Consider the following 24,437-nt stretch of genomic DNA (forward strand, 5'->3'; position numbering starts at 1 on the left):
AGGAACAACTTTTACTATTTAACCTTCAGTGAGTAGGAGCATTGATGCCAAAATGCACGTTTTCTACATAAATATATGCATGTAGTTCAACACAACTAATATAACCCATAAGGTACTACAAATCCAATTCAGAAATTCTTCTACCCTTTTATGACAAGAATCTTTTGGATTTTGTGGTCAAAGTTACAGAAAATTACTAAAATGTCCTCATACCATTTTGATGGTGTAATGTTCACTAAACACGATGCCAGAAAAAGCCATTAGGTCACTTTTCCAGTGTCAGAAATTCTTCTACCCTTTTATGACAAGAATCTTTTGGATTTTGTGGTCAAAGTTACAGAAAATTGCTAAAATGTCCTCATACCATTTTGATGGTGTAATGTTCACTAAACACGATGCCAGAAAAAGCCATTAGGTCACAAGAATTTTTTCCAGTGTAAATAACTCTCCTTTACCTATTGCTGTATACCGTTGGTCTACTAACTGAAAGAGAGCTACTAGACTTTTTTTCCTTCATTTAACAAAAAATAATTTGACTGTCTGGTAATATTTCAAGTGCCCTAAAACAGACTCAGAGTGTGGAAACTAAATGAGTTAGTCATCAGTCCTGAGGTGACATTGTTTTAAAGTATAGTGGGTGAGCCATTGGCTGACTGACTTGTTTTTTTTTTACTTTTTTTTTTCTATTTAATACCATTTCACTTAGTGTTATCATACTATGAGAATCTCAAGCAACTCATTGCATGCTCTTAGTATATAGCATCTTTTGGTGTTTTGACCTTCTGGAAATATGAGAAATAGTCAGATTCTTCTGGTAGTGTTCCTATGGAACCTCATGTTCCTAGGTTTACATGGTCCAACCAGCACATTAGTGACATCCATGCTTCATGATGGATGACATGTCATTTCCCCCAGGATTCCCTGATACTTGATTAAATTGAGGTTTCCAGTGCCAGAGGAAGCTAGCAGTCCCAGAGCATCACTGAGGTTCTTTCTAGGTATGCTGTTCTTTACAGTTGATTCTTTATTCTTTCTATTTCAGACATACCACTGATCAATAGCTCCAAAAAGTTTCAATAAGGAATCCTAAAACCTCTTTAGCTTATTTATGTACTTGAGAAAAAAATTTTTTTGTTTTATTTCGTCAGGTCAGCGTAGCCACTTTTCCTTTAACTTTAGACTTCTGAACATTGATTCCTCCTGTATTTTTAGAAATATTTACTCCCTTTTCTGTGATTTTTTAAAAAATGTTTTCTTTGTGCAAAGAGGTCATTTCTTATTTCTGAGGGTTTTGGAGATTGTCCTTGAATTAGTGACACGTAAAGTTATTGCCAAGAGTCGTGGTATCTGACATGTTCTAACTTAAGCACTCTTGAATCAATAAATGAAACCAATTATTAGTTGCTTCCAGTGCCTGATGCCTGATTTGGGTAAAATACTTGTATATTAGTTCTGTTTAAATATCTAAACTGCTTTTGTGTTGGTTCTTCTGTTCAAACAACTGAAACATTTTGAATTTCACCAAAAAATAAATGAATATATTATATTTTTATGGAAAATAGGCATTTATCACATTTTATAACGATAACTCTTGAAATATGGAAAGCATGCATTTCATTATGGTTAGATACCAGTAATCAGCTTTTCAATTTTTGAGAAATTTAAAAGTTGGCTCTTACCAGAGGAGGTTTCTTAGGGGTCATTAAAAGTAGGCCAGGAAGGGCTTAAGGTTTAAAGATTCCTTATTTGTTTGCATTTCCTCTCTGGTAGGAACCACAGTAAGAACAAATTACTGCTGGTGCTTCGTGTATGTGCCGCTTTATGTGTTTATATCTGGCAATGTATTCAGGTCCACATGGCAAATGAAAGCACAGCATAGCAAAGGGATTTTTTCTCACTCTTTTCCTGCCATGTCATCGAGTACAAAAGAAAATGCAGCCTCCATTTTCCACACTTCTTAGTTCCCTTTTTCTCTTTATTTCTGCTGCCCTTGCTGTCATCTTTTCTCAGATGAAAGAAGCACATAGGCAGATGTTAATCATTTGGTGGCTTTGTGTTATTGCATCACTTCATCTCTGCAAAATGTAAAACGTTAGCAATTTTATGTAAAGATTAAAAGATCTGAGTTTGAGATAAAAAAATTGTTTTTTCCCCATCATACTAAATTTTATCTTTTATTTCATTGCAAATATAGCACATTTCTCACTGCTAATTAGTTATTTTGATATTAATTTTCTTTAATAAAATGATCTCTTGATTAGGATAAAGAAAAAAACAACCTAGAAAGAAGTTGATTTGAAAAGACTGGCATCTTTAACTGCCCAGGAGAATATGATTATATATCAATCACAATCGTTCCCAATTTACACACTTTTTTATGTGGAAATAATAACTTACCCGTTAATATTGCTGCCTAAACTGATCTATACTCATTGAAATTTCTGTTAAAGATTTATGAAAAATGTTAAAGTATATTCTTCCTTGTTTGTAGGAACATAGTCTCACTGAAATATTTAATATTTATTTTGAGTAGATTTATTTATAGAAAACCTTGACATTTTATATTTAATAAATATTACTGCAGCTTTTTAATCAATGTATATTTTACATTTTCATGTTGACCAGAGTTTAACCACTAATTATTATTCCAAAATTTTCTGTTTCCTGGTAGAATAAATGTGAAAGTCCATTTTAAGTTAGGAAATCCCAAAAAGGGCTATTTGCTTAAACTTGTCCATTTAAGAGCAATGATTAAGAGGTTTGCTTTTCTATCTTTACATATGTACTACCATACTTGGCTGTTGATCCTTTTTATTTTGTCATTTTAACTGAAAAATACGTTTCTCAGTTAAAAATATACTTATATTTAACTTGAGAAATAACACTCAAATGTCAAAGTAGTATTCTCGATGAATTCTACTCATCGAGAATATTTTGACAAGGTTTTAATTTGTTAAAGTTATTATTATGAATAAAAACAGTGAAAATGTTTACATTTGGAGTTTAACTAGAGTTTAAACATATATTTTAGCTCGGTTGGAAATGTGGAAAATTTAATCAGAGTTGAATACCTCAACTTGCTACTGTGACACCTGAGTCTCCCCACTGTAGAACAATAAAATGATATTTCTGTTCTATCCCATAGACAGAACAAACACAAGACAGGCAGAGCTGGGTGGGGGGAAAAAGCACAGACAAAGTTAAAAAGACATAAAAACTGAATCTGGGAAATGCGAACTGAGGAGACAGCGGGACTGGAGAGGTCAAGACTTTCATAAAATTAAATGGAATAAAAAATAGACGAGGAAGGCACAAAAGTCTCCCCAGCCACCATCAACCCCTGACTGGAGCCAATCGTCAGAGAGACGAACTGAGTTTGTGTGAGAGGCGGAAGGAAAGAGTGCCACTTTCATCCTATTACAGCTCCATCTAACCTTCCACTGAAGCCACCTGCTCCCACTGTCACACAGTCATAATCTCAAACTCACACACACTCATGCATCTCACATTTGGAGTCTCATATCCAGAATGTACGTTGAAACACATTCCCCGGTGCCAAACAGTATAGATGTTGCTGAGCAATGTAATTTCGGTCTTAATACCACACTGAGATATCACAGAGTATTAGATAAATAAATATAAAAATCCTGAAATTCAAAAGCAGCTGTGCTTTTCCCTCTTAAGCCACTGAGACAATGGAAACTGAAAAGCATGTTGAAATTCAGCCTTCCCTCATCTTTTCTGTCTCTCAGCCCTCTCTCCCATTATGTCTCGTCTCCGTCAGGTAATTGTCTCCCCTTTAACCTGTACCTCCTTTGATTCTCCTATGCTTCTGTCTCTGTGACTTCCTTGGAATTTACCTGCCTTTGTTCCGGTTAATCCTCAAAGGAGGAACTTTTTTTAAGTCTGGAAGTTTGGGGTAGAAAGGAGGCACAGATTGGAAGTGTGGGAAGGGGAGAGGTATGGGGACATACTATCAGGGTGGCAGGGAGGAAGTGTGGGGGACTTGGCTTATAGGAATCCAAATTATCTTCCTGCACTTTTCTAGCTCACTTTCTCTTCATTTTTCTCCCTTTTCCTTTTGTACGTGGCATCACCCGCGAGTTTCTCCTCCACTCCGTTTCGCTCGTCTTATCAGCTCCCCACCTTGCACTTTCAAGGACGAGCTTAACTGTTAAGAACACTAAGGACTGGATAAACCTGTGTGCGTGTGCATATGGGTGAGTGTGTGTTGGTTTTTAACTTGCGCTGTTTTTGTGCTATTAATTTCCCGTTGTGTCTGTGTCATTGAATAGTAGGCATTAAATATGGTGTGCCTTCACATGTGTGTTCTCTTCTTGTCTGGGTGTGCTTTGTGTGTGTGTGCTTTCCAGGGCTTTGCAGCAGAAACTAATCCTATCCCCTCTTCTATCGCCTTACTGTACCTTCCCTCTTAATATCATTTATTTATCCCCATCTTGTTTCTTTTTCCTAGCACACTCAATTTTTTCTTTAGGTTACCTTGCAAAACTATTCACACTCTTGAACTTTGAACTTGAACCTATATCAGCATGTCACAATGACAAACCATAATTGACTTATTCTGATTTTATTACAGACCAATAAAACAGTGTATCTTTTTTTTTTTTTTTTTTTTTAATCATTTGACAAATAAAAAATTGAAAATTAACTTTATCCCTGGTCCCTTGAATAAAATCGTCGACATTATATTACGCTTGTTAGTTCATTGAGTCCAGTTTTGTGTAAGATCGATGTTGCCATGGTGTTATTAACTGCCGAACAATGGATGGAGACAATACAAAAACACACCACACTTTTGACTTTTTTTGTGTAAACTCTTTGGGAAACTACTGATCCTTAAAGTACCACTTCACACTTAAGCTCTACTTTGTGTTGGTCTACCACATAAAATCCCAATAAAATAAATAATTTGTTTGTAATGTGGCAAAATGTGAAAAAGTTCAAGAGAGGGGAAAACTCTCACAACGTCTATATGCTTTTGTTCCCAAACCTTTTCTTTTCCATAAATGATTTTACACAAATAATTACGGTACTACAATCTTTAAATGGATTACATTAGAAATTGCATTTATTATTCACTGTGCTTGTTATAAAAAGGTTAAAATAATTTCACCCAATTTTCTACTCAAGTTAAAAAGTGTGCCTTCCACCATGAAAACTATTTGGACCAATTAAGTCTTAATCTCTTTCAATTTGAACTCATAAAACTTCCACTAATATTTAATTCAGTTTAGGACTAAAAAAGACTAAAAAATGTTTGCTATTGCTGTCAGTTGAACTCTTATGGGGAATAAATAACCAGAGGCAATTACAGGCTTCTGTGTTGTTCATTTGTGGTAGACCGTGAAAGCAGATCTGGTTTCAGGATATGCTCCCTTGGAATTAAAAAACACACCTCTCAGGTTTCCCAAAGAAGTATCACTTTACAGTTTTTCATACAACTGTTTTACACACTCACAGACAGAAGCCTCACATAAGGAGTTGCTACAAAAAACATTTTTTAGTTTTCATAGTTTTATTACAGAGTTTGTTTTTTTTTTATTATTGTTTGATCAAAATAGTGACCAAAGAGCATGATCAGGACAGGAGATGACAGTAAATTAGATCTAATTGTTTTTTTATACAAAGTACTAGAAAGCCATGTTCTTTTGGAAGATAATCAATAAAAAAAATGGAGAGGTTTTATATTAAAGAAATGTGGGTTTTGTAAATTATATAAAATATTTTATTAGGTCTTTTCACAATTTGAGACCTGTAGAACCTTTTTAGGAACCTTTTTACATGCAGTATCAGTATTATCAAGATCTATTGATCTTGGAAGTGTCTCAAGTTGGACATTTTTGAAACATGTCAGATAATATATTCAGGTGCCACAAATTAGTATTTCTTTAATAGTGGTTGTAGTAATAACCTCTGACATTTGCATATTTTACATTAGCAAACAAATTTTTATTTATTATTATTAATTATTATTGAGCATTATTTAAATGCAACAACCATACGGAATTTTCAGGGCTTTTGGGTTCCCATTCAATTTCAGAAACCTAAGCAGCACCTGATAGATAATATTAAAATCTATAGCTAATATAAATATTAGGAAAACTTTAAGGTCCTTAAAAGTGCTTTGGATGAATTAGTTTTATCCTTTGTAGTTCAGCGAAAGTGATTGCTGAAAGCTTGGGATGCCATCAAACAAATAGCTTTCAAATCCCACTTAACAAAAGCTGATTTAATTTGATTACTGGTTGTATTTTCTGATCTGTATGTGAACGCACACAGAAATTTATTAGCCATGCTTCCATTTACTTACACACGTCCAGTAAATGAACGGGATATGCTTTGCATTAAATAGTATTAAGGGCGCTATTCACCGGGGACACTCTAAGCTGCATGCTTTGGGGAAAATTGACCTTCTGTGGTCTTAATTGTACTACAGGCTCAACACCGCCGTGACATTTAACTGTGCTCCAGTGTTAATTCTTAGCGTTTTATTCTAGTGCTTTGCTGACATTTCAGTAGGAGGCGGCTTTGCAGGAAAGATGATTGGTGATTCTTTGGCACTTTGAATAAATATGCACATTTGTTCCCATTGTTTGAGTCTTTCAGTGTCTTTCTCTGCCTTGCATACAGTATTGAGAGAGTTTGGTTCATAGTAAGATGGGAAAAAGCCATAACATGATGGACTGGCTTTCACTGCAGTATAGATCTTGCAAAGAAGCATTTAAATAACTTTATCAATCGGAAGCTAGAAGTTTCTGATTGTTTGTTCACTGTGCACATTAGGTAACATTGATTTCCAAATAATACATTCCTAATTAATTAACCTTTGAACAGTTTCTTGAAACCAGCTAGGACCAACTGGGACCAATCTACTGATCTTTCTATTAGGTACAAAATAAACAAGCATATTTTCAAAAATATTCTTTATATGACTGCTTTAGGTTTAAAATTGCATAAACCGATGGTCATTTAAAAAAAAAATAAGCCTCTTCCTTATCAACATAAGCAAGGGTCTACTTGTTACGACTGCAGATGGTGGAGTGACTCTCACCCGTTTGGTCAAAACAGATTCATTAGAAGACTGATGAACTATGGAAAGAGCTAATTTGAATAGCTGTTAGCGTGTGCATAGGTGAACTTGTGTGTGAATGTGAATAAGCATGTTCTTGTAAGGGCACTTGTCGAGTCTCTTTGCTTTAGTGCTACTTTGTTAAGAGGCTGAAGTAATTAGCTGAGAAAATGGAGGGCTTTTCACCAGCAGCAGCAATTACTGCTTTCTGTAGCAGGATTGAATGGATAAATGGATGGAGGAAAGAGTGGTGTACTGTATTAGATGAACAGGGCAGGATAAATAAGGACTGGGTTCGCTGTGGATGGAGGACTTTGGTGAATAAATGAAAACAATTGTCTGTGGACGCTTAGCATTGTGAAGGGGTGTAAAAAGAACATGCAAACTCGTCAAAAAAAGGACAAAATTCTAAAGGCTTGGATTTTACATTTCTTCCTATATGATCAATAATAATAAAGTCATGCTTTATTTTTTATTCCAGCTGTCCTGATCAGTAAGTAGTTAAACTATCACTGACCTCTTACACAGGACATTTGTAGTGCCTTTTACTTGGCAACTTTTCCAACCTTTGTGATGGCACTGCTGTGCACTTTAAGCTTTAAAATAGTAACCACATTTGCAGAAGTATCCAATCCTTCAATATTTGGCAACTGCCTCTAATGTTTTTTTGTTTTGTTTTTTCACTTATGAGTGATCTTTCATACTCCAAACTGTTTTTCAGTGGCCTAATCAGACAGCCTGATTGATGAACGCTGAGAGTTGCCTCTCTGAAATACTTGCTGATGCCTTTTCCCCTTTGGGATTGTGTTAACCAGCAGCTGAATCCTTCGCAGAGTTTGCATAATGGTCTGTTGATTGTGTTCCATAAATGACAACCTGGTGCCCTTATACATAGAAATGTCTGTCAAGATTTTTAACCCTTGATTCCAGTCTGACACATTAAAGATCAAACACTTGCTTGATCTACTAAAATCATATGTATAGCATAATTAGTAAAGTGTATATTTCATAGCTCCATAGATATTCGGTTCTTAAAAGGTTACCCATGCTGTTTCTTAATTTATTATTATCTGCTAATAAAATAGAATGCATTTGGTAAACTTGTTGTTTAAAAAGTGTGACAGAAAGTTTTTGTGGTTTTGAAATTATGACCTTGCAAAACTTTGATATACAGTGAAGCTAAGATTATTCATACCCCCTGAAATATTTAGGTTTTAATTTAACCATGTTTCTTCTGATTGGAAATAATACCAGCGTTTTGGAGAAACTCAGCCAGAATCCAGACTTCTCTGGAAAGATTAGAGTGATAGTTAGGAGACCCTCTTAGGAAGACACAGTAGGTTGCTGTAGGTAAATTGACAAAATACTATTGGAGATATGCAAAAAGCTGATCAGCAACTATAAGAAGAGTTAGACTGCTGTCATGCACATTTTTGATTATGTGTCTGTAATTACCAAGGGAATAACCATTTTGTGTCATTTGAGTTAATTAGTAGTTCAGCGGTTTACCCTTTTCTGTCTTAAAACTACATATTGTAGTTTATTAGACTGAGGTGACCTTTTCCTTTCTACACCAATATGCATGCCAATAGTTATTGACATGCATATTGTGCAAAAGCAAAAGGCATTAAATACGTGACAGAGGACATGACACATGCACAAAGAAACAGTAAGGTAGTAGTGTTTAATTAAGTCAGCCCAAAGTACTGGCAGAGCAGAAAGATGTGACTGATAAATAAAGATTAGACCAAGCCAGCCCTTATTCATTGATCCCTCTGAGGGTGAGAGGCAGAGCAGGGGGAAAGGACGAAGACGGGTAAAATCTTTTTTGATTTACAGGAGAAAAGGACAATGGATTTAAAAGATCGGTATCTAAAAGTGAGATGCAGATGTGGTTGAAATGATTTAAGTTAAATTTGATAGATGGATACACGTTAGCAGGATAGTAACTGCTCAGATAAGATTGGTTGAGAGATGAAACTGTCATTGTTGTGTCAAGGTTATTCTGGTGTGTTCCCAACACTGGTCCTGATTTACAGTTCATCACATATGGCTGGTATTTAGTTTCATTCCTTGGTTTACACATTTTGAGTAAAGGTTTTTATACAGCCATCATGGGCATGAATGTGAGATTAATTTGGGTCTTGTAATACTTTATCCTACCCTGTATTTTTTTTTTCCAATTTGTATTTACTAGGTGACAAATTCATTGAGTTTGGAACAAAATAATTTGCAGTATGTTTGAGTTTATTTTTGGCCAATCTTTTCACCAGATTTAAATCTATAGGCTCAAATACCACAGTTCTTTTGGTTTTTGGTGTTTTACAAATGAGTAGTTTCAAAAACCTCTCAATTGTTGAGTTACAATTGCACCATTACCTAGCAACCTCAGCTGAGTCCAGAACATCACCTAACAACCCAAGCTAAGCTCCAGTGTTTGGTCAGCTGGTTTTACAGCTGTATGCGCTGTACAGTGGCTGCTGTAAAAGACAAATGTTTTGTGGATGACTTACCATCCAGAAACCACTTGCTGTATTCGCGTTGGTTGTGCATTGGGCTTTATTTCTGCTTTTCGAAGATGTACAGTTGTACAATTGTGCCTGCGTGTTCATGTACAAGTGTAAACATTGATTTTGGGGAGGCATGGCCAGCAGCAGTTTATTTGGATTAAAAGTGACAGGAGGTCCTAAAACAGCTCTTTCTGATTTTCGACAATTTGGTCTAATTTATACAACCTTATGTGAAAGAAATTTGTTTTGACTTCCTGCTTTTGCAGCTCTTTTTGGTTGTCTTCATAGTTCAGTAAAGTAGTTTTCCTAAGCCAGGGGACTACTGAGTAAAGTCTGCTGGGCTCCTCTCTTCATTTTGAGACAGAAGAGGAGTTTGAGTAAGAAGCAGGAGGAAGGGTAGAGATTTTAAATAAGCTGTGTTGAAGGGAGCGATTTCACAGGACTCCTAAGAACCCTTTATTTAGCTGGAGCGAGGTTGGTTAATGAAGAGAAATTATTAAGTCTGCTCTGGGAGAGATGTAAGCACAGACGGTTGGGGAGAAGAAGAAGAAAACAATGAAGGAGTGCCAGAAACAGAATCACAAAGAAAAGAAAGACTCAGTTCAGAGTTTGGACAAAGTACTCTAATTTAAGCTGTATACATCTGCAAAATGCTCTGTGCCCATCTAAGGTGCTTTGATACATCCTTGAAACAGCTCAAGTGGAAGGGACTGGACTCTGGATCTTTCATGTCTGTGTTTCATTGTATCTGTGGAAAAAAAAAAGAAAGACAGAGAGAGAAACAGTAGGAGTGTGTGTCAGTGCTGAAAGTGATGGGTGGTGTATTTTATGGGTAAATTGAAGGGTCTGTTAAAAGGAGAGAGATGAGCCCCTCTTACAGTGTGTGTGCCTGTGTGTAAAAGTGTGTGTGCGTGCTCTCCCTCAGCATCAGTCTCTTCTGCTTGATTTCTGTGCTCTCCTCCCTGCCTCTCCTCTGCTCACTATGCCGTGAAATGGTTTTTCACTAGACCATTACCCCTACCAGGGCACTACTGTGCTGCCACAGGACTCTGTGAGTGAAAGGGAGTGTGTTAAGGTGTGTGTGTGTCTGTTTGCCTGGAGAGAGGGAATGATGTGTTGTTTGTGTAGCTGCACTTGAAACAGAAAGATTATGATTTTGTTTTCTTTTTTTTTCCAATCTGTGGTAAAGATGAGTTGTGTACAGCTACCAGTACGTAGCCTTGTGTGTGTCTGGCTGCATGTGATGGGAAAGGTGTGTTCCTTTGTACAGTGCCTTGAATATTTTCAGATTTTTAGTCAAACACAGAGTAGGACCAATAATACACGATTCTCTTTTTGTAAATACATGTCTTAAAAGTGTAGCATGCTTTTGTATTCATCCTCTTTTACATTCATATCCTTTAATAGAGTCCTGTTGCAGATGTCATATAGTTAGAAAATGGAAGTGACCTTTGTGTGTAGTTTAATCTCTTTTGAGTTACAAAACAACATCCTTACCTTTAAAAGTTTTATGTTTTTCTGTTTAATCTGTCATAGAAATATGCTAATCAAAGAAGCAGCCAACACATCACCTGTTATGTTGGTCTAGACCTGAAATTGATTTAGTGATAGAGAAAAGACTTGAAAAAATAATGTAAACCTTTGTATTGACTCTTGGGGGCTGAATACAAATTCACTCAACTCTTTTAACATTTGTGAAAAAGTTAGAAAGTTGTATCATTTTCTCCTGCTATGCTGTACTTTGTGTTGGTTCATTACTTAAGATTCAAATAAACTACACTGATTTACTAATCACTAATGTGACAAAATGTGAAAAGGTTTAAGCTGTGTTTATACTTTTAGAAAGCGCTGTATCTCTGTTGTTATTGTTTGACTTGTGCTTTATTTTCTACAAAAAGAACTATGATCCTGAACATCTTCAAAATGTAATGATTCCTCTTCATTGTCAGTGAGTAAAACGTGTTGTTGAATGAGGGATTTTCTTTATGCTGTGTAATGTCATTTTTCTTATTACAACATGAACTTTCCTTTCCAGAAATTTTCAATCTGTCTTTTTAATCAATTTTTTTTTCTTATAATTTTGAACTGAATAATTAATTTAGCTTCACTTTCTCTAATTCACCTGTGTTCAACCTACAAATGAATTCATAAACCCACATCTGCTGCTCATTTCTAATATGTAATTTATTTGCTGGGTATTACATTTTTGAGAACTTTTTGTATTGACGTGTTTAATTTATATGTGCTTTCCACATATATCTTTCTCACATCACTTTTTGTTGTATTCATTTATTTTCAGCTTTTGCTTCACCAACTCATCGTTTCTTGCAGCCTCCACTGCATGATGCAACTCATTCATCCGCTCATCTCTCCCCATCTCTAGTTCCCCCTTTAACATCTTGTTTAAATTGTGCCGTTAATATCTTTTCCACCTCCCCACTCCGCCGCCCTTGTCTTCACCTCATTCGCTCTCTTGTTTTATAAGTCACCTCTCATCTCCTTTCTCTCCCTTTGCCCCTCCTCAACAACTTCATAATTTCCCTGCTCCTCTGTAAGTCATTTTACTCTGGTCTCATTCGCTCCAGCTCCCTTTCCTCCGTTCTTCTCCATTTAATGTCTTTTCATTCCTTAGCTCCCAATTTCTATTCGCTCTTAATATCCCGCAGTTTCTTTACCTGAGATATTGAAGCTATAAAGACAGGTGTTCAAAAGAAAGCAGGACCAGCAAATCTGATTTCTATGCCTCCTGGCGTCGTTCCCCTGAATACAGATGGAAGAGGTAAGGCAAAGAGGGAGAGCAAATAGCTGTGCTCTTTGATATCAAACTCTCAGCATGTTGTGAAGGAAAGAGCACTGAGCTTTCTCCGATATCTCCTGTCTTTTGTCTCCAACACACACACATATCGTGTAGTTTTGAATTGATTTCCCTCTGTCCTTTCTGGAGCTGGGATTACAGTTCCAACTTCAAACTTGAATGGATTTTGTGTGATCAACACAAAGTAAATAATAATTTAAATGTAAATACAGCAGAACATTGTTTTCAATGGTTTTCAATTTGAAATGTGTGGCATGCTTATGTATATTTACCCCTTGACTCTGATACACCTAAATGTAACCAATACAACTATATTTTTTAAGGTATCTATGTTGATATGACTTTGTTTCATCATAAATACATTGGTCAAATTAGGGCATCATGAAGATCAAAGAACATGACAGGTCAGGAATAAAACTGTGAAAAAGCTCTGAATATTTCTCAGAGAACTTTTCACTCTGGAAACCAGAGGCGGGTGACATGGATTTCAAATTTTATTACGATACTTTGTGATACTATTGTGATAACAATACGAACAATAGGAACCGTTTTGGGGGGCTTGAAACAACATTAATTGGAATTTATTGTGACGGCAATAATTTAAAATCTATTGTGATCTAAAATTTAGATACAATCATTGCCCACTTCTACTGGAAACCAACCAACACCTAAATATAGGTCACATGCCAGAACAGCAATAATCAGAGAAGCAGCCCAGAGGCCGACGGTAACTCTAGAAGAGCTGCAGAGATCCACAGCTCAGATGGGAAGATTAGTTAATCAGTGATAAGAATAGCAGCATTAAAATAAATTACTTTTTTCATTAATGAGTAATGTTACTAATTACTTTTTCTATTGTTACATTACTGTTACCATTTCTGATGCAGGATGGAAATGAAGTCCAATTTGGAAATTTTACATAATCTTATTCATATGAATTTTGGGTAAAAGCACTCTTTTACTGTGACAAATGTGAAATTAAAATGCATTTAATGAGCACCAAAACCATTTTTTGTGTACGGCTGTGTGTGTTTGCCCAGATAAAGTATATTGATGTTTTGGTCTTTAGTCGACTTCATTTGAAAGCAAAGCGAATCTCCCCGCTGAATAGACCGGAATATTCTCAGAGGAAATATTGTGCTTCAATGAAAGAGAGAGGGAGGGAGAGAGGGTAAAAAAAAACAGGAATATGTGAAGAAGGAGAAAACAAGATGATGAGGGTTAAAGTGAGAACCAGTGAGAAGAGGAGGTAGGACAGATTGAACTGTCAGCAGCTTGGATTAATCTCTGCTCTTTTTCTTTCAATATGGAGATGAGGTGCAGTTCTCTTCATGTGAAACTGTGCATGTGTGTGTGTGTGCATGTTTGTGAAAGAAAGAGAGAGAGACATAATATTATGAAGTTACCTAATCTTGGATGGAGACCCTTCCTACCCCCACCCCAACAAACCTTAGAAGACCTAAATCCCTAAAAACGAGCTTTTTTTGGTCCTAAATTACCAGAGTATCACAAACACCCAAACATCGAGAAAATGAGGGGCTTATGGCTGTGGATCCCACATGCTTCCACTCCCAGCTTTAAAGTTTGTTCTTCCTTTAATATAGAGTTTAATACAAGATGCTGTACTAGTAAGATGCCGCAACTTTAGGTATCTACTGCTCCTGTTCCTACGGCTCCAAACTAATGTTCATTTTATCCACCAGATACCAGGCAGAGGCACTGATCCCCGTCTGACTCCACGATACGAAGAGGTGGAACGTCAGTATGCCTCCTTACCAAGGTACAATTGTCTCCTTCCATCTGTGAGAAACTCCAAATCCTTTCTGTTTATTTTTCTTCCTCTAATTTAATCTTTGTTTACAACTTTTCTTCCTAAATTTCCCACACACCCGAACCCACCATACCTCCACCACTCGAGCCTTCTCTACTCTTTTCAAACCTGTTGAATGCCTTTTTTAATTATTTTGTCTTGGCAAATGAGCTTAATTCTAGCTTACTGAATTGTAGAAAACAATGAGCCATTTGTAGCTTTTAGTCATTTATCTAATAGTTGTGGTCAGCACTAATAACAGGTGAAAGATATGATGATGTTAAGTCATGAAGGTGTGAACATGATGATCTGCAAAAGCAAAGACACTATGATATGGTCCATAAAGTTAATTTTGCTACTTTATGTTTTTGCACAGACAACTAACTTTTATTTTCTTGTTTTCTTGAGCTTCATTTTATAGATTGTATATTTGTCTTTTAAATCAGAATTATGTTTTTGTTATTTATACTTCTTTTTTCAGTTTGAGATAAAAATTAATAAAATTTAGAAGTTTGATTACAAACGTCCTTTTAGATTTTAGATATCAGTTGTACAGAAGGATACAAATCGATAGAAGTCCATTCAAAGATCTTGTTTGGTCCAAATTCTGTTATCCTTTTACGGTCTATTTTTATAAATGGAAACTAGTTTTAAACTTTTTTTTATGTAGCTTTTCTTTCTATTTTCTTCTTCTGTATTCAAAACTGCATACAAACAGTTTAATGATGAAGACAGTCTCACATGACCATGCAAAAAGCCTTCAGTCACTCTTGAGCATTTTTTCTCCCAATTTGCTACTTTTTTCCTTCTTTCTCAAAGGTACAATTTTAATTATTTTTATTTTCTTCGACTCGTTTCTTCTTCTGTGTTTGCTCCTCACCCAACGTGATACCTTACTTTGCTGCATATTTCCTTTTTTTGCCATACTTAAGGCAGATGCAGTAATGCATTTAAACAACTGTGAACTTAAAGTTACTGTATGTAAAGCATGTTGCAAGCAGGGGAGAAAGGAACTTCAACAGAAAGAATAATGCTGCTTCTAGCTTGTTTTCATTTTGTTGTACTTGCTGGTAACTACCAACACCTCTGCAGACTAACAGATGTTAGTTGTTGTTTGTGTCTGTCAGTAAGAATTTGTTGGCAAGTTCAGCTGAAGAACAGAACTTTAGAACACTAAAGTTCTAAAGTTCTGTTGCCAAGTTCCCAACCCTGTTAAAATAGTGAGGGATGGGTATTTCACACCTCTTTTGTCAGTGTTTGTGTCTCTGTTTGTGCGTGTCTGTGTGTGTCCAAGATAAAGAGGGAGGGTGTCTCTGCATGGGTGATGGCTTTGGCAGATGGGGGTGGGAGCAGTGATGATAGTTTTGAGGTCTGGCTTTGGTATCTGAAAAGCCTCGGGAAATTGGACACATTTGCACACGCTGGCATACTTTAGAGGTCCTGCATTTCTGTTTCCACTTAGAAACTTGGGCTGCTGTTTCTACACACTCAGCCAAATCCACACGGATGTCTGATCATACATTATGATGCAGATCTGACTAAAGAGAGACCTTGCCCATGAATATATGCAAAATAATTAATTTAAAGAAAAATGTCTTGAAATTGGTTCGACACTTAAAACAGAAAACGGTCTTATGGTGTCTTTGCTGCCAAGTTACAGATGCCAGACGCTTTTTGCAAGCGTTGCACTTTTATATCTTTCTCCACAATGACCACACTGGCATAAAAGCAATAACTAATTATTTAATTCAGTATGTATGCAGAATGTTGAAAGCACATAAAACCAGTGGTGGATGATATAGACTTAGCATTTTACTATGACATTTTTAGTACTGTTGTGATAACGCTAAAAAACTATTTATTACTTATTCTTTAGATAACTCTATGGACATAACTTTATTTCCTTTTTAGGACACTATTCACATAAACACATCTGATTTATATTACATAGCTGCACATAATCACGTTTTTGAATTTACTGCCATTTATTGAGGATCTCGGAAAAATAAAATTTCAGTCAGTTTTTCTGAATGATAAATCAAAATTCTTATGACAAGCATTTTCTTTTACCATAAATTATAAATGATATGAGAAATGTTCACCTCTAATAAAATCATCATGAAGACTAAGGAACACACCAGACAGTCCTGGACTAATAGCAGCATTAAAATGTTTGTTGTGAACAAGGAATAATGAATAGAGTGACGCTCTTCGTTCGGGAAGTTCTTGGAACACTGTGAGGAAGAAGATTAGCAGGGTGGATCATAAATGTGAATATTGTTAGGAGATGACTGCAGAGACTGTAGGATGATGAATAGCAGAATTTACTGAGCAAAGTCCAAGGAGAGTGTTGGAGAGCGGCCAGGTTTGGTTTGGAGGATGGTGGTGGAGAGGAGCATTGGAATATCTGGTCATGGTTGTGTTTATCCAGGAAGTTCTTGTCCTGAGGAGATTGACTGAGGAATCACATAACCTACACAGAGGAATGTTTACAGATTGGAGGTAACTTTCTGGGATATCCTAATGACAAAAAACATTAGCGCAAGCATGGAGCACATCCAAAATAAGAGAGTTAGCAGTAGCACTGAGGTTAATACTTAGGTGATCAGTGACCATCAGCCAGCTCCTCTTAGATTACCGCTGATGAGCGGATGAGTCAGAGGTGTGCAGTAGCACCTTGCTCAACTTCACCCTCCAGTGGCAACCTGCAGCAACAACAAAAAACAGCTAATCTCTTCACTGTGCCTAACTTCCAGCATTAATGCACGAAACAATCAAGAGCTCCACACACTTAAATTCACTTAAATTTAATTATATACTTTAAGAAATATGTTAAAAATTGACAATTAATAAAATTGAATTGGTTTTAAGAATTTCAACTTTAAGAAAACACTATCGATTTAATTATGTTTGTGTGCCTCAATTCATGGCATACGCACATGCCATGGAAGTACATGGCAGTTAAAAACAAGGCATTTCCATTGGAGATAATTTATTGGTTGCTCAATATTGTTGAACTTGCTGTTAAAATATTGTACTTTGTATTTTTGAGTTGATAGTACTTATAAAGTGAAATGTAATTGATAAATCATTAAAATTTTCTAAAATCAATGTTATCCTAGAATGGCCTAGACAAAGTCAGACCTAAATTTAATTAAGAATTTGTGGCCAAACATAAAGTTTATGCTTAAAGTTGCTCTGCATCCTGTGTGATTAAAATAAGTAGATAAATCTGATGGAGACATATTCTTATAAAAGTTTCTGTTTTCCTCTGTTAATTAACACATTAATTATTCCATCGTCCAAGATAGGCACAAAGTAAGTCATGTTTTGTAACTACATCCAGGGTGCTGACCTCATAAAAATACATTATTTTTCCACCTGACTACAGTAGAAATAGCTGGAAGGTTATGTGTATCTAGCGTCTGCATGTCTACCTGTATACTTCATGAGTGACTCCTAAGCCTTGTTCCACAGTTTCTGTTTTGAGCATTTCTATTATTTCCAAGATGGTACATAAATAATTTTTGGGTTACTTAATCAGATACTGTGCTTTTGACTCAACATAAGTTAAGTTCAGTATGGAATACATAAACTGAGTTGGTGTGAATTTATCTGTGTGTATGCATGTGTGTGTGTATCGGAGACAAGGTTTTGATGGCTCTAAAATTAAAACATGACCCTACAGTGGATGAAGTTTCCCTGCCCAAAGCGCCAGCGCTTCACCACATAAACTGTCAGCAAATGTCACTGCTTGAAATAGATAGGTGGTCTGTTTCAGGGTAAACTGAATATTTTGCTGCCTCATAAGACTGTTCGCTATTTTATTACTGAATTCACATTCAGAAAATGAAGACACAAAAGTCAACTCTGTCTCATAGTGTTTTTAAGATTAATGCATTAATATGTTCAAAAGCATGTTTGAGTAAAGCAACCAAACTGCTTAGTGCTAAAATTAAAAAGATTAATCAATAAAGGGTTATTACAGAATATATGTTATTATAAAAACTAGTTTATGAATACCTCACTGTTGATGATTTAACAAATTTAAATAATAAGAGTGGTGTTCTCTATCAATTCTTGCAAATTAAGTACTTTTTTCATAATTTTTAATACTTTTTTTCTTGTGAAAAATGTACTTCATTCTTTTATTCCTTGTTTGTTTACTATCCAGAAGTTGAATTTTCATTACTTCAAGTTGAATATATACTTCCCATGCTTCCCATAAATATCAAAATTGAATATGGATTTAAATAGGTGAAAGTATTATGGGATTGTTTGTTGTGTTGTCTTGTTTTTTCCCTTCTCATTGGTGTTTGTGTCTTATTAAATCATGCACAGAGTGCTCCAGAATTTCTGATTCTTCTTCTGTTTGTAATTAGAAAGATATGATTGGACATTGAGCAAAACAATTAATTCAAAACATTGGTTTACAAAGCTGAAACACAGTTAGTGATGAGTGTAATGACATTCCCAAATCTACTTAGTTTCTTTATTGAAGGTAGTTAAAATACATCATTGGGGTTAATTCAACACAGGTTATTTACACAACACGTCATCTCAAAGGACTTTACAAGACAAACAGAGCCAATTCATATACAGAAATGTAAACAGTAGACGACCGTCTGTTTGTAATTTGTGGATTCACCTATTCGCAGATTTTCTATGAAACGTAACTCCAAATTGTTTATGGAAAATTTGTCTATTCACAGGATTTTTCATAGAGCAGACGTAAACTAGTTAAAACAAAATGCAGCTGGGGAAGCTCCATTTTACGCAAAATGGATTTACATCAGTCCATTTCACGTAAAAGTTAAAAGATGTAGATTTTCATGTGATATGTGAAAACAATGGGCATAATGACTGTTCACCTGACAACCACCACAATCTTCTCTCTCTGCCTTTTAATGTAATTACCTCTACATCTTCTTCACCAATACATCCCTGTTTTCCACCATTTTCCCTTTTTTTTCCCCATTGTACCTGCTCTCAGAGTTCCTTATCTAGAAACAAAGGAACAAATGGAGAGACTGACCAGAAGCAAATTATTTTGGTAATTAAGCTAAAACAAGAAAATTTTGATCTGATTTAACTTCACACAGTATTTCTATATATATATATATATATATATATATATATATATATAATATATATTATATATATAAATATCTGGTTTCAACTGCGGATTCTATCTTTCTGAAATGAAGTCAGGTTGTCCAGATTTCAGTGGATGCTTGGCTGAAAGGGGCAATGCACAGAAGACAGCACACAAAAATAAATCTGAACTATTAATTACAGCTATATCAATCACTATCAGTTCTCCGCCCACTGCTGCACTGTTCTAGTCTCAGAAGCTTCTCCTGCACTGCTGAAATGTCCAATACTGTGACTTTTAAGGGAAAAAATCTAAACCACAATTAAAATATTTTTGCTTCATGTTGCTTGAACAGCAAAGCACTTCATCTCTGTTTCAACCAGGTAGCTACTCCTCCATAAAAGTCCTCCTCCTTAACATAATACAGATCTCACTAATCTCCATCAAAACCATAAAGAAACTTGCACGAAATACATTACTTATTCAATAAAAACCTTATTTTTCTGAATATATGTTACATCATTCCCAATAAATTGCTTAAATAGCTGTACATTCCATTTCATATGACCCAGTTCATTGGTATTTTTTTCTAAAAGCAATAGTACTGTTTCATTCATTACAGTTGTATTTTTTTGTTTAAAGTTCTAAAGAAAAAAGTCATATTTTGCAATTTGATTTTTTAGTTTTGCTTTATTTATAATTAAAACGGTAGGTTCCAGTGCTAATATTACATCCTCAAACAGTAAGGCAAGGCAATTTTATCTATTATTGGCTGTACAGATTTATAAAACTTTTAAAAACCTTTTGCGTGTATAAAAATATGAAGGTGGCAAAAAAATGCAACAGCCTATTCGAACCTGCTGGGAAATCAAACATAATCTTGCATATTGTGGTGCAACCAGTTTGCAAAGCTTGAACTAATGAGAAAGAAAACCATTATTTAAACTTCAGGAACTTTGAATGTGTTTCAATAAATGTACATTTGTTTGAAATAACCTCATTGACCAGGAATGGACATGTCCGTGTTGATAATGAGCATCAGAATCTGTGTGTGTATGGGTGTGTATGTGTATGCCTGCTCTGTTTCGTTTCAATTATTCTGGGGTCAGTAGATGGCTATCACAGTTTGTGTATGGCTAACATTAGCAGGTTATGCCCCATGTGTGCCTCATGCATGACCCATTTGCACATTCTTTCTCTGTGTGTGTTGAACACACACACTCATTATTGTTTTCATTACATAGCAATGCAGAGAGAAAGGGGGGAACAAAGCGACATAAACAGACAAAGGTCAGGAGTTGGCAGATTTCACAACAGGCAGATCTTAACTATTTAAAGGCGTACTTATAAAAATATTGACTGAAGATTTTGTCAAGAAAGAAACAATGAAGGAAAGAAGGGGAATCAGCTCACATGTTTTCTGTCTGCAAAGTGAAATCTGTCCTCAAGGGCTTTTTCTGTTGGTTGCATTTTTTCTTGTAATAACATGTCAATTTCCATTAAAAAGTTTGATGACCTGATCACTAGAGACGTTCAAATGAAACATGTAGAAAAGTGTGAAAGAAGAAATTACACTCAAGTAGGTAGAGAGAGCAGTCTCCTGCTTTTCTCTTATTTCACGTTTTTAAAATGTATTTTTTTATTTAGTTGTTTTTTTATCCCCTTATAATTGTTCAGCTCTTTGTTTCACTTTATAAGAGAAGTTATTAGTAAATTAGTTTTATACTGAAGATTTATCCAGTCAAGATGGAGGCATCAGTAGAAATGTTCTATGAAAGTAGTAGAGATTTAGCAAACTAGCACTCTACAGGAAGATATAAAAGTGCTCTATCATATGCCCAATCATTCTCCACAGTGACAAATCACCACTTGTGACAAACCCTGGAATTTGCAACACATTAAAAATGAATGAAATGTTTGCTCCACTTCTGACTAGTATTGTTGCTCTGAGGTGGACAGGAATGCCACCAAAATAGTCCACGTTATATTCATGAACCATGCAGGTGTTGTTCAAATCGAACTTTTTCTTGACATAATCACTAAATCTTTTACTCATGAAGATTGAACTGTATTATAGTAATGTAGCTGTCATAACCATCATCCTCCATGTAAGCGAACATGGAGAATGATCCTTTGGAAAGAGCTCTTACAGATTTAATATGATCTGGACTGGCAGGGGAATCACAAAAAGCAAAAAAATAAATAAAAATGTTATTGCTCAAGATATCTCTTCAGACCCTATTGTTCCAGATAATACACCTGGCATATATGATGTATGTGTTTTCTTAAAAATAAATAATTATTTGTTTTCATCTAGGGCTTTAAAAAGTACTTATTTAGTAAGTTTTCAATATTTTTAGATTTTCTCCCTCTAAAATATTAGGTTTTTCCCGTAAACTAAACTGACTGAACTTCAGCTGAAGTCATTGTCATTCCATGTAGATTTATATCAATAACAGTATTTAGCAGCTCGAGATACATTCCTGATCCAATTTGTTTAGGAAGACATCCTTTTTCAATTTGCTCTGGTTATAGCTTTTATTAGATTAAAAGACCCAGTCAGGATTGTCTTCTAGGGGTCTGGAGAAACTGTTACTTCCTTATTATAATTTTAATTCAGGCTTTTTTAATTGCTGCAGCTGTTTTAGCTGAGTCTTCTGTTTAACATGGCACTAGTTTCTGTCCATCTCCTTCACATCACTCCTTTTCTTTCCTTTTATGCCTCTTGATGTCTCATTTTCATTCTTGCTGAACTTGGGGTGAAAAGGACATTTTCAAATCATTTCGGCCTGCCAATGGAGAGAAATGAAATGAGAAAGTCTCTTGCTCTCTTGAGAAGACCTCCCATCCAGGCCTGAGAGTTTCCCAGACCACTTTACCACTGCTGCACAATCCAGCCCATTGTTAGGTTGTTTTTCCGTGTTTCTCTGGAATCATTGAGACCCTGATTGTTTGTTAGTTATCCAAGGGATCCATAGAATTATTCCTCCCAGTCTTTTTCTTATTTGCATGTTGAAGTATGACAATAAAAAAAGGAAGTTGATTGGTATGCATTTCTCTAAACAAATGCTGAACTTCTCGAGGGAAAATTTTTGCTTCGGAGAAAGTTATATTTTGTTCGAGGAATGGGAATAGCTTTTCTCAGTTGGCTCACACTTTAATGTGTTTCTTTTTTGAGAGCATAAATCAGCTCTTTCCATTTAAACCATAAGCATGTGCAAGACAGAGTAATTGTGAAGCATAAAAAAGAAAAAAGTTAAGTATTTTTCAGGCTACATGCAGGAGGAGAAGAAAAGATATTTAGGAAAATGTTTAGTTTTTAGACTCAGTTCTACAAGAAAATTATCTAAAATCTTGAGAAAATAAGTGCATTGTAATTTTTTGTGATGAAGGTGCATAATCATAATGATCGAACTTTTTCTTGACATAATCACTAAATCTTTTTTAAAAACCTTGAGTTCAGCGTGTCAGTCAACAGTATCTTCATTTATGCGCGTTACTTATATGTTAACCTGTATAACAGCAATATACAAATGAGAAATTAAAAAATACATGTAAACCTAATAAAGTTTTAAAAATGTACTCTATGAGTGCAAATCATGTTCAGAGTTTATAATTTTCTTAACAAGTTGGACATTAGATCATTTCTCAGGTCTTTGTTGTTTTTGTACTTAGAATTGTTCATGTTTTCCTTTTACAGTAGAAGTTAAGTGTTGCTTTAGTAGTTAAAAAGCCATTTAAACTTATGCTTTATTTCCTTTGTCTACAACACTAAAATAATTGCAGGGCTATTCTTGTTTTGCTCCCTCTCAGGAGCTACTGCTTAAAAAAAGAGAGGGTAAAATAAAACTATATTAAATGATATTCAATTAGATCTATACAAACTTGTGAAATAATACTTGCACACTCTTTTTTTCCCCATGTGTTCTTTGGTTACTGTCAACCTTGATCAAAGTGTACTATGAGTACATGGCCACAAGTTCTTCAGAGTCATTTCATTTGGGACTGAAAGCAGATTAAACACTTGCATGGCTCTAAACCCAGATGTTTTCCCTGTTCTTTTAGTCTTTTCTTTCCACTCTGTTCAGTTGCAGAGGTTAAAGTCAATATCAGTTGACAACTATATAGCACAGCTCTGGACAGCTTCCCCACCACCATCCTCCATTTTTTCAGGTATTGACCCCATCATGTTCTTGATGGTCTGCTCGCTTTCTCGTGTTCACTCAGTATTGTTTTAAAGCATTTTGGTCAGAGCTTTGATCTGATCATAGTCTCTAAAATGTTGGGTTACAACCCATAATGTGTTGCAGGACCAGCAGGTGTGCATGAGTAGTGGGTATGATATGCGAGGACCCTGGGGTGAGGGAGGAAACACGTTTTTAAGGGTCCCAGGTGGAAAGTGTTTAACGGCATTTTAGTGGATTTGGAGCTGGATTGATGTTACGTGATACTTTGCTCATGGATAATGAAGGTTGACATAGTTGGAAAATTGGCACAGCAAATATCCATTGTGGTGAAGTAAGTCTACAGATAACAGTATCTGGGAATAAAATCATAAAATATTAAATCACCCTTATTGTAAAAGTCAGAGATTGTGATTTCTTTATCATTTTCTATAGAAGGTAGTTTGACTCTTTTACAGAAGTTTATAAACGTGTGAATATGAGCACACTCTAGTAACACTCTCCTGTTAATTTTGTGTCGCTAGAAATAGGCTGCACCTCAGACATTTCAACAGTTGCAGCTGCAAAATGCTAACATCTGGCAACAGTTTAATGACCATCTGTTGTTCCTGAGCTGCAGAAGAAATGTCCTCGTTCCAAAGTTATATTGTATAGTTAGATAATTAAATGTGTTTGAGCATGCAGATACCATTTTATGCATTACAATCCATACCTTCAGGACTTACCTATATCACAGGCAAAAAAAAGTCTTCAACTCCTCCAAATTTTTGTAGTTAATAAAATGCATGAAGTACTTTTACAACTCTGCAGCAGTCGGCCTTTATCACAAAATAAAGCAGTTGGAGTAGAAATGAAGCTTGTTAAGTTTCTCTTATAGATTAATTTTTAAAACTTTTGTTACATTGTGAAAATTGCTTGCTGCAATGGCTAAAT

At 35.5% G+C, this 24,437-nt stretch overlaps 1 protein-coding gene across 6 annotated transcripts in view; it reads left to right on the forward strand.

The window, feature by feature from the left end:
• Window positions 1-24,437, forward strand: part of LOC122840311 (partitioning defective 3 homolog B-like) — a 218,629-nt gene that overhangs the window by 177,436 nt on the left and 16,756 nt on the right. For all 6 annotated transcript variants that reach the window (XM_044132600.1, XM_044132598.1, XM_044132601.1 and 3 more), the window contains one exon: window positions 14,119-14,195. In XM_044132600.1, coding sequence (XP_043988535.1) covers window positions 14,119-14,195 — 77 coding nt within the window. The remainder of the gene's footprint in view (window positions 1-14,118; window positions 14,196-24,437) is intronic.

The sequence above is a fragment of the Gambusia affinis genome, linkage group LG11 (assembly GCF_019740435.1).
Source record: "Gambusia affinis linkage group LG11, SWU_Gaff_1.0, whole genome shotgun sequence".
Classification (NCBI taxonomy): Eukaryota; Metazoa; Chordata; class Actinopteri; order Cyprinodontiformes; family Poeciliidae; genus Gambusia; species Gambusia affinis.